The 11,394-nt window shown below is 42.5% G+C and overlaps 1 protein-coding gene across 2 annotated transcripts in view; it reads right to left on the bottom strand.

Annotated features, from left to right (window-relative positions):
• Positions 1-35: 35 nt before the first annotated feature.
• Positions 36-11,394, bottom strand: part of Cda5 (Chitin deacetylase-like 5) — a 51,056-nt gene continuing 39,697 nt past the window's right edge. Inside the window, exons 4-16 of one of the 2 annotated variants that reach the window (XM_077417847.1) lie at positions 10,337-10,664; positions 9,837-9,892; positions 9,399-9,553; positions 8,885-9,054; positions 8,707-8,756; positions 8,011-8,142; positions 7,389-7,430; positions 6,977-7,170; positions 5,195-5,420; positions 2,636-2,765; positions 2,132-2,439; positions 1,757-1,955; positions 36-1,417 (exon numbers count right to left, since the gene is read on the bottom strand). In XM_077417847.1, coding sequence (XP_077273973.1) covers positions 1,253-1,417; positions 1,757-1,955; positions 2,132-2,439; positions 2,636-2,765; positions 5,195-5,420; positions 6,977-7,170; positions 7,389-7,430; positions 8,011-8,142; positions 8,707-8,756; positions 8,885-9,054; positions 9,399-9,553; positions 9,837-9,892; positions 10,337-10,664 — 2,155 coding nt within the window. In that variant the 3' untranslated portion in view covers positions 36-1,252. Of the gene's footprint in view, positions 1,418-1,756; positions 1,956-2,131; positions 2,440-2,635; positions 2,766-3,844; positions 4,071-5,194; positions 5,421-6,976; positions 7,171-7,388; positions 7,431-8,010; positions 8,143-8,706; positions 8,757-8,884; positions 9,055-9,398; positions 9,554-9,836; positions 9,893-10,336; positions 10,665-11,394 lie in introns of both variants that reach the window. The other variant, XM_077417846.1, reaches the window with a different exon arrangement.

Below are 11,394 nucleotides of genomic sequence, written 5' to 3'. Positions count from 1 at the left end.
TGCACAGATGCTGGTTAAAAACGGAAAAAGAGATATTCTAGCGAAATATTTATTTATTAAAGGCATATTACATTTTTACGTTCTAGAAGATAAACACGACGATCCCCTCGTGCGCACGATACTTCGTCGAGGTGAAATTTTCTCAGTTTTTTTCTTATTTTTCACAAAGTGACCACCGCGCATGATGAATCTCGATCTCGACCGTCGCGAGTTTCGCTTAAATATGTTTCCGGCGACCGACGTTTACAATTACATCTCGACGATTAATTATTACGTATTGCGATTTAATTAATTGTTCTATTTGGCCGAATTTGGCCGAGTACGCCAAGGATGTTTGCGAATTCGAGAAAGAAGGATGTAGAAAAGGAGAAAGAAAGAAAGATAAAGAAAAGAAGAATTTATGAAAAAGAAAAATGAGAAGATAGCAAAAGAAAAGCGAAAAGAGAAAGAAGAGTAGGTACACTTTAGATTAGTCTTCGCGTAACCTTACACACACGATCTTCTCTCTTTCTCTCGTCGCGATGTCTTCAATTTAATTTAATTTAATCTAATTCGTTTCATACACTAATCACTCTGCGATCCAATCGCTTCATTTTCAATATTAATATTAACTTTACATAATCGCTTATAGAAAAGATATTGACCAATAAAATAATCTATTATGTAGACTTACGTGCTAAATACTTTTTTTTCTTTTGAAACAAACTCTGAGCTGTCATGAAACTTCCGTTCAGTTACAAATCTGCCAGTTGACGCATATATAACAATATCTCGATTCGTTTAGAGATCCGGTACAACTGCGGAGTGTGCGATTCTAATTTAATCCGGCGTGAAACGGGAACTTTGCGAGATCCTACTCATAAAACTTGCATCGGCGTACTCGGCCCGAATGTGTCCGCTCGGACACGCGCGTGTAATACTTGAAGTTACCTATCCGAACGGAAGAGTGTTTCCCCTCGCGCGCTACCACAATGCTTCCCAAACAATTCGAAAGTCCAAAAGATGTCTACGTCTAAAATATACGTTTAAAAGGCGTCTAAAGCACGTCCGATAGATTCGGATGTTCCTCGGACGTCTGGGAGAGATCGAGAACTTCTCTCAGACGTCCAAGAGACTCCCACGTCTGGAAGATTAAGACCTCGTTTAAGCATGTCGATCTCGTCTTTTAGATATTCGCGTTGTCTGGGTCCGCTGCTCGTTCGACGGGACTCTCCCCGATCGCAACGAAGTTTGAAACTTCCCTCCGCATAACTCATTCGTGGGCGTCGACTTCGTTGTCGATGCGACTGCTACGTATACCGGTCTTGCCTGTCCAAGGATAAATGTCCGGGCATGCTTGGCAGGTCTTCATGTACCTCACCCCACTCTTGTGCCAAAGATTGCAGACCCTCGGGTTGTTGCACTTCTTGGGTCGGTCCTGCATCACATTCGCCATAACGTAATGGAGTTCTTAGACCGTGCAAAGTTGCCCGTAAAATATAAAGCTAACTCAAGGATCATTATTATTATTGTTATTAAAAATTTTAAAAATATTATTAATTGTATAAGATGGTAATTTTAAGCTGAAATAATTATACAATGTTAAGTATTTAATACATTTTAACTGCATATCAAAGTTAAACGTTTGAAAGATTTGTTACTCTAATTTAAAAAATATTGGAAGATAATATTTCAAATTTCTAGAATAAATTATTCGTGAAAAAATTTCGGTAAGCTATAAGAGTTAAAGAACTGATTATATATATACGAGTCTCACCGGATAATGGCATCCAAAGGGTTCGAACGTGTGCAGGAGCGCCAGAGGCGTTGGATTCCTGATCCATTGTAGCGCCTGCCAATTGGTAATTACCCATACGTCGTCCATCGCGACAATGGTGTCAAGAAACGATAGAAAACCTTCTTTATGATGCGGCTGAGTAAACCATGCGGCATGGTAGAACAGACCGAAAGGCGCCCTGTGGAAACGCGTCAAATTATAAAAATATTAGCATAAATAATTTGCAAGGTAAAATGAGTCGTAAATTGTTTAATTTTCAATTCCAATGTAAGAGAGAATTTTTTTACACGAGTTTTCTCAATTTGCGTTTGTCTAATAATTGTATGCGCGTAGAGCGCGAGTCGCTTTACTGACCTATTAGTCGTATAATGCCTCTCGAAGTTCTTAATGAGCATCTTGTATACGCCGTCCGGAGTCGGTGGATTACTGCAGGCGTCTCCCATGGAGCACCTACCTCCATTGAGATCTTGCCACATTACCATAGGAACTTCCCACAATCCTGGATAGGATCTCGTGGGACAGGGCGGTATCATGCAGTCGTGGAAGAGCTTGTAATCCAACGTGTACGGCCAACTGGGCGGTCGGTTCTCATAGATGGGCATGGACGAGTCGTACGTGAAATTTGTATCCCAGAGCATTTTGAACATATTGTTCCCGCCGACCTGCGCCACAGGGAAGCGTAAAGCAGCGTTACACACAGCCGTAAATTGCTCTCTTGAACGGTGACGAAATCGTTCACCGCGATCTTACAGAGTGGTTTTTGTCGAGCGGAATCATTCTAGGATACTGCTATCGCGTATCTATCTCTTACGTAATATTACGAAAATAAAGAACGATAAAAAGTTAGAGGATAATTACCGACAAGAAAGGTGCCCTCATTCCTCTGACGTCCTCCAGCTTGACGCCTCCGTATGCAGCCAGAATTTCGCGCTGCCCAGCAACCTCTCGCGCCCACTTTCGCGCCGAAAATTGTTCGCCGAAACTGTGCCTGTTGCGAGGATTTATCGTCGTGTCGATCACTCGGATTACGAAGAGTTCACTCTCTCACGGCGCACCGATCATAAAGTCGCTGACGACACGTCGGAAACACTATTTTTTTTCCCTTTCGTTTTCTTTAAATTTTGATTACATAATCACGTCTCTCGTTTACCTCTCGGCTTTTGCAAAACGACGATATCGATGTACAAAAGATGATGATTTCGCAAGAGTCGTGAACGAGCGTGGTTATTATGTCATTATGTTACGTGCATTATATACGTGCCTTTTATATTTACGTATCTCTTATAAATTTTATATAAAAGTAAGAAAACGATAACAAAATTAAATTCAAGAATTTCCGAACGTGTGTCGAGCGTCACTTCAATTATTCAACGTTCAAAGCGGAAGCGATTTGTCGATTGATATCCAGTAAGCGTGAGGATGACTTATTAACTTCTTCATTAGAGAAACAAACTAGCGTTAGCTTCAATACGTGTAAAAAAAAGGCGAGATAATTACTTGACGCATTTAATGATCATAATTAATTTACACTTATCCGCATGATATTAGTGCGTTGATGATACGAGTGATTGTTGGATAAGGCATGATTGCTCGAAGTCGAGCGGCCTTTTAGTTTACGGGCAAGAATAAATTGGAAATCTCAGTAATTAACTACTGGACATTGTATATGCTTTACTTATAATTATTGTTATTATTATTATTATCACATAGATCACAGATAGCGTAACTCGGAACGATTGATATTTAATTGTGTAATTAACGCACAATCCATATACGTTCTTTTTCTGAATGCTCGAACGACCCAGTTATTTAGAAACATAATTACTATATAATAAGCGTCGACCGCGAGAGATTTAAAAAATCTCCCGATCGTGCAGGGATATACGAAACAAAGTGTCAGGCAGTGTCAACAACCGCGAGATTGCGTAATTTATCGCGCGCGTGTGGCTCGTTTAATTAAATTGTAATAAAAACCGTGTGCCACTTCTCCTGCCCTGTCGCGGCGCCGCGGAGGCGAGATGTTCGCGGATCGGTACGGCGCGTCTTAATGACGATTCGATTACTTACGAGACCGTGTGGGAGGCAATCTCGTGGCCCGAGGCATAGAGATTTTGAACCTGGCTGTAGTCGGTCCACTCGTGGGACACGTAGAAGCTGGCCGAGATGGGACAGCCGTTGGGGTTCTTTCGTCCCTTCTCGAACAGGTCGGCATACAGACCCTTGTTCAAGTCGTTCACGGAATCGTCGAAGGTCAGGAGAACGATTTGCGGTATTTCCTCCGGTAGGTAGTCACCTGTTCGTTTCAGGATCCCGTTCAGGATTCAGGATACGAACGGAGCGGCGGGAGGGGGACACGAGAGAATCGGGACGCGCGTTCGATATCGTGTTGAAATGTATGTCGTAGATGTGGGGTTTTTTTTTTTTAGTGTCGATGTGATAGTTTTTTTGAAGTGTTTTTTTAATGATATGTGTGAAGTTGTGTCAGTTAGAGTGGCGCGTAATGGGAATGAGGAGGCGAGGCGTGAAAAGAGAGAGAGAGCGAGAGAGATAAAGAACACACAAGAGAAGGCGTTAGTACACGCGACACATCATCATTAGTATACACGACACAGGTGTGTCGTGCGCGGCCGGTGAAACCGCGGTTTACGGCGTATTACTAATCGGGGATCCGGCGATCCCTCGTTCGAGAGATCGTCGATCTCGTATTTGATGAAGGTACACTTGCGGTTTCACCGGTCGTACGCGGCAATAATATGCGTTTTCATCGTCCCCACGGAGGATCCTCTAATTGCGCGAGCCACTTTCGAAGATGCACGGAGTGCTTCTTAAAAATAGCAGGCAGAAGTTCGCGAGCGATTTACGCGACCGATCTTTGAAAACTACTTAAGGATCTAAAGATCCCGAGGACACAAAGATTTATTAAATCGCAGTACTTGAAGTTAAAAAAAAAACCCCGAAATCTCTGTTTTCTAACGACAGTTTAAATATTAAATGAAGCTGAAGAGCTCGTAGATTCTAGAATCTAAAAAAATTCAAGGAAGTCGAAGAGATTCTCTTAAATATATCTCTAATAATCAAGAAATTCAAGAATTAAATCTCCCGTGAAATCGGCGGAGTTCAATTATTACTAATCCAACCGCACCGAATTAGAGGATCCTTCGCGGGCAAATCATTTCCCAATTCAATGCCCGCTCGAAGCGTTCTCCAGGCGGTCGAGTGGACGGGCGACAAGTAGAAATCAGTACGTTAATCGTACACACGTGGCGAACGGAGAAACATACGATGAATGACGTTCGATGCGAGCTTCGCTCCTTTGGTTAAAAATAGCGCGATGAATGCGTGAAATTCCCCGGTGGTAATGAAACCTGCGCCTGCTTTCGTGATACGTTTTTTTTTTTTTTATTATTATCGACTTACGAGACCGTGTGAGAGGCCATTTCGTGGCCGTCCGCATAGAGATTTTGCACCTGGCTATAGTCTGTCCATTCGTGCGAGACGTAAAAAGTCGCCGCGATCGGGCAGCCGTTCGGATTCTTACGGCCGTTTTCGAACAGCTCGCTGTACAAGGGTTTGTTAAGGTCGTTTACAGCGTCGTCGAAAGTGAGCAGAACTATCTGCGGCGTCTGCTCGTTCGGAATACCACCTGTGCGTCACAGTTGCATTATGTATCTCGCGATACGATTGCCGAAGCTGCGTCATTCCTCAACGGGAACGAGAAATAATATTTCTATAACGCTTAGCGCAATCGCGTCTTTTCTAAAGATGGAAACACTATACTGTGGATCAGGTAGCAGGCATTCGCTAATGCGTGATCATATTTTAACATCCTTTCTTTCTTATTAATTTCAAATGCATTATTTATATAAAATTAACAACGCTTGCGTACCGAGATCTTGATTATATAAAAAAAAAAAATATTATTTCGCATGAAAGTTGAATCAACTAATGTTCATACAGTAATTCTTTTGCAAGAACTTTATAAGTTAGTTCTCAGACATTAAAAGTGTTCTTTATTAGGCATTGAAAATTTCGAAGAAATCCGAATTAAAAGTCCCAGCAGCGAGATCGTAACACGCGCTCCCTTTATCTTCGAGTCGCTGACGCAAAGAAACGTTCTGCAGAAGTTATCTCGTCGGGCGAAAGTGAGGCGACACTAAACGATCCGCGTATAACGATATCGAAACTTTACGGTCGCATTTTATGCCGGTAAATAAAGTAATCGGGCATCGATTGGCCGTCCGACGAGCGCCTTCCGGCAATGCAAATTGCTTTCAATTTCGAAGGGCGACGCGCGCCGCGAGCGTATATCGAGCGTAGATCTGTTTCACTTTCGAGCGTGCTATGTAACGGTCGCTACGTATGTAACGTTAGAGAATCGGAGAAAGTCACGGCGAGGCCGTCTAAACCGTTCGTCAAACTTAACATTCGCGGCGCGCGACCGCCTTGCGCAATCCCCCGCGGATTTTTCGCCCTGACAATTTCGCCCGCGATCGAATCGCGCCTCCGTCACGGTCCCCCGCGCCCCGATCGGCGGCCGTCCACCGTCGCGTCGGAAAGCGACGAAATTCGGCGACCTTCGTACGAGGTCTGCTTTCCAAGACGTCCCACTTCCTCATTTACATTCAGCCGGCAAGCGCCCAGACTTCCGGCACGCGGAATGCAAACTTTTCCGTCTCGTGTTTCTCTAGTTCGCAAAACGTCATTTCCGGTCTACTTAAGTGATACCGGAATGATCGAACTGATTGTTTTGAAAACGAGAATTTATACAGTTCGTAGCATCCTTCGGGGATGCAAATTTCATGCAGTTACTAGTTTATACTTTAGCCGCGACTTATAATACTTACTCGTATATACGCAACAATCTATAATCTTGAAATGAGATATATATTGCGTTAAACACGCCCGCGAAGAAAACTCGCTTGAATAAAGTCATTTGTGTAGTTCAGCCAAGAAAACATAGTAGAAATAAAAAGTTAAAATTCTTATAAAATGTTTATAGATTGTTGCGTATATACGAGTACATAAGTTTTTATATTTCACGTTTCTTCTTTTTGTGTTTAAACCACGTAATTTTGCGTTCTGGACACATAAAGGTATCTCATTACAATCAAGGCTGAACGTATCTAGAGTAGGTTTAACGTATCACACTGCGTGGTTTTTACGGTAATAAGACTGATTATCACTGCGTCGCTAAATTACCTGGTATATCGGAGCCGCCGCAGCTGCAGTCCGGAAGCAAACAAACGTCCCTACGGCACTTGGCCGCCGGTTTGTCTACCTGCGGCGTCGGATAGATCGGCGCCGGTCTCACTGGAGGATACCTGTAGATGTCAACGAACTCCTGCGCCTTCGAGACTATCTCGGTGGACGGCTTCAAGGTGGGTCGAGATCGCCTGGAAGTGAATTAATTAGAATCGAAAGGATTAAATCGGCGTTAAAAAGAAATCGTCGGATAATACTGTTCCGCGTTTAAGAAACCGAATTGAAAGTGAGTATAGCGCTCGGTGTGCTGCGTATCATCACGATACGCTCGCGGATTTATGGAGTGGCACGAGTTATGCATCAGCTAAATCATGCCCCGTTGAAGAAAGTGAATTGACAATGAACTTACGGCGGCGCCGTGCCCCGATGGATCTGCTGCGGCCGACCTCGGCTGGAAAGAGAAGAGAAGAGGATGAAAATTGGAGTACAAGATAAGATCTGGAGGATTTCCGGCGGCGGTGAATAAGGAAAATCGCACGTTTACCGCGTCGCGGAGAAAGCGAGGGCTCTTCGTTTTGCCGAGAGCCCGGCGAAATCGGGTCTCGGCCGACGGAAATCGGCACAGGGACGTTCTTTTCGTGCGTCGCGCCATGCGCAAGCCCGGTATGACGATTAAAGAAAATTATTCCGCGGCTCTACTCGACCAAGATATTTAAATCTGTCCGACATAAATAGCGTCCTCGGAATCGCGCGGTGTAACCCGAAAAGTTATTCGGAACACGGTAAAAAGAGTTGGCGAGGCAGCCTTCGTAAAGCACATACGAGACGGATAAATTTCGGCTTTCGAATGGAAATAAATCACCTTTTATGATTTCATATTGAAGGCCGAGGTAATATTTATGAGCTCTCCGAGATTTGTTCGTCCTTTATTTACGTCGCAGATGTAGTTGTAATAAATTTGAACATATTTTACGCCATTTAAAGCTACACGCTTATCGCGGGTAAAAGTTAATTAAGACCGAGCGTTATACCTCGGTGAGTTGACGGTGTAAGGTCTGCTGGTCGTGCTGGGAGTCTGCGTGCTCGTGGTCAGCGGTATAAAGGTGTCCACGATGACATTCGGCGTCGTCACGTGAACCACGGGATGGCTGAGCACGTTCGTCCTGCAAATGGAATTAATCGAATCGTGACGTCGCGTAACCGCGAATCTCCACCTTGACGTTCGTCTAGATCCGTCCCGTTATCCGGATAAAAACTGGCGGGACGGGTCTTGAATCGACTCGATGCTCTCGCACGCACGGTGACTATTTTTAAATGGTGATTAGACGCGACAACTTCGCGCGATCGCGTCAACATCGATACTTGAGATGATAAATTGCTCGAGAGAGGTGCATCCATCAGCGAGGACGCGGTAGACACGAGAAAAATAATTTCTTAAAATAACAGCGAGTTTAAGAGATACATTAGTTTGCACATTATTAATTTGTACATTAAATGCGTATATTGTTGCGTCACGAAAGAACACAGGATTCAATTTAATCAGAATTAATTTAGTCTTGGAGAGAAACGTAATGCGATAATTTTTCAATAAAACTCAACAATAATTACATTTAAACGCAATTCTAACAATCATTATATCATTACATAAATATCAATTATGGGATAAAATCACATTTGAATCTCTCGTTGTGATATATTGACAATTAAGAAAGAAGCAATTTTCTTACCTGTACTGTTGACCATCGGAAATGCGGAACTTGTTCTTGTTCAGCTGCGCCTAAAATATGAAAAAAAAAGACATCATTTTTAGATGCATGCAAAATGAAGGTCTCTACCCTTCTGAGATAGAGGTGAAACAATTTTAATAATATTGTTTAATCTGTTGCGTGGGACATGTATTCACACCTGATTCTCGTAGATATCGTAGTCTTGCACGTCGTGATTCAGATTGTACTTGTCCGCCTCGTTTACACCGACCTTCTTCGGCTTCTGATATTGCTTCGTGTTCACCTCGCTAATTTTCACGTTTGGCTGTTGAACCGGCACTGATTGATTGATGGTATATTGATTGTAATCTACGTAAAATAATATAAGGTTATTGGAGATCGCGTTAAATGTGTTTGCAAAAAATTAAGGTAGCTAATTAAGTTATCGCTATCTTTCAACGTTATTCGTTCTATCTGACATATTTAACAATTATCAATCAAAACTAATTTAAAAAAATAGACTTAAAAATAATGAAATGCAGGTTAAATCGTAACGAAAGATTTCATTTAAAGTCTCAATTTTTCAAGTTTTGCGTTTTGTCCAAGGTACACCAGACCTTGAAACACAAATAACAAATATTCGGAACAGTACAAATTTACTTTATATAGACATTGTTCGAGATTTAAAAAAAATAATTCAGAAGGTTGCCTACCATCGTCTTTATAAATAGAAACGTCGTCGTCGTAAATCGTGTAATACGGATAACTCTGATCTGGATCGCTGTAATAAGCCTTGGACAAGACCGGTGCCACGGTCGAGGCCAGTGTTTTAGCAAGCCTCGACGACTCGGTGGTTGGAACAGACGTTCTAAAGTGTGAAGAGAAATTAGCGTGGCAAAAGGGTAAACGCAACGAAACTCTGTTTTCAATTGCTTTCACGATGAAATGTGAAGCGTATCGAGATATCATTTTATTACGTAAAATTTCAATCAAGAGAGATATATCATCGGAAAGATGGTTGATTGCTGCGTTAACGAGGGATGTTAAAGTTTCGCAGAGAGAAATCACGGTCATCAAATTAAGAAGTCTTACTTAATCGCGACGAAAATCATTTTCTTTTCTCAAGAGTGATTTGTAACTTCGTTACCAACCTGTAATGAGATTCGGCTTGGGCACGTGCGCTTACCAGGCTGTCCTTCTCCCTCTCCTAGAACACACGCGACACCATCAACTCAATGGTAACTTTGAATTGCCGCATTCATTGCTAATTGATTAAATTCACATTCGACGTTAAACGGACGCGTCCGTCGCCTATTCAATGTAACTTTCTATTTGCGTTTTCTCTCAAAAAGAACCGTCAATAACTCTGTAATCATTTATGTGATTGAACCACGAACTGCAACATTGAATGGCATTATGACACGTCCATTATTACTAAAATTATTTAGCTACTTGTTTAATTGTTTATAATTGTTTTAATCTATATTCTGATTAATTAGAAAATATGTTTGTTCAAGAAGAGGATTGTTATTTATTAAAATGTGTATTTTTTGATATTATTTAGATAATAATTATATAGATCTAATTGAGCCAGCTTAAGGTAATTAAGCTAATTAATAAAAAAAACATCAGCAGTTATACCGCGACTCACCGATATTATATTCCGTCGTAGACCATCGCGGTCGCGCTGCACCTGGCCGATCGTCGAAGGTTGTCCCCGGTACACTCGTTGCTGCCGATCGTTCTCGACCTCCGAGGCGGGACCGTACTCATCCTCGTGGTAATTGGTCCTCGAGTGCTGTCGCTGTCTCAGTTGCCTCTCGGTGATCTGCGAGACCGGCGGCGACGCGGTTGTAACCGAGATCGGCTGCCTCTGGATCGGTCGTTGATGCTGCTGCTGTTGCTGCTGATCTCGTAATTGCTGCTGTTGTTGCCGTTGTTGCTGTTGCTGTTCCTGGAGCGTCTCGAGTTTCGCGGATCTACGGATTGTGACGGTTCGATTTTAAGAGCAATCGCCGATTTGGTCGCGAGGATAAAATTCATTTTTTAGGAGAGCAAAGTTATGCACCAACGAGATTTCTTCTTTACTGAATGTTTTATAATATCAACACACGGAGAATCGCACTAATATTAATGCTGGCAATCGCATACAAATATCTGGTAAGCGAGCGGGCCTTACATTTCCGTACAAGAGTCGCATATAGAAATAACACAAGAGAATATAATAAATATACCCAGTCGAGGAAGCAATGTTCAGAATTTCAAGTATCCACTTTCGTTTCTATGCCGTTTGGAAACTAACCGTGAGACAGTCTAGACGCGCTAAAAATTCTCGGGGAGACGTCGCACATCGGCGATAATATATGTAACCGCGGAATTGTCTTTCTAAGAATTTTTTTTTTTAATGGCAAGGACACCCGGATTCGTCGCGACGAAGCGAATCGTTGAGAGATTCTTTCCCGATTGCTCGTGCACAATACAATTAATGAGTATCCAGCCTGCGCGTTGCTCAACTTCGGTTTTATGTAACGGAGAAACCCTGCTGTCGTTCTTGCTCGAAAAGATCCGATCTCGCATACAAATACGTACACGTTTTTATTTACGCATGCAACAAACGAGGCAAATTAATTAATTTTAACACGTATACACTACGTACTGCTCGACTTGCTCGGCCCGTTTTACTTTCCTTGAACTTTCGTCTGCTCGAGA

Source organism: Temnothorax americanus, unplaced genomic scaffold (genome assembly GCF_048541705.1).
Source record: "Temnothorax americanus isolate GAGA-0224 unplaced genomic scaffold, ASM4854170v1 Scaffold5, whole genome shotgun sequence".
In the NCBI taxonomy this organism is placed as follows: Eukaryota; Metazoa; Arthropoda; class Insecta; order Hymenoptera; family Formicidae; genus Temnothorax; species Temnothorax americanus.
This window is presented reverse-complemented; position numbering and strand designations above follow the sequence as displayed.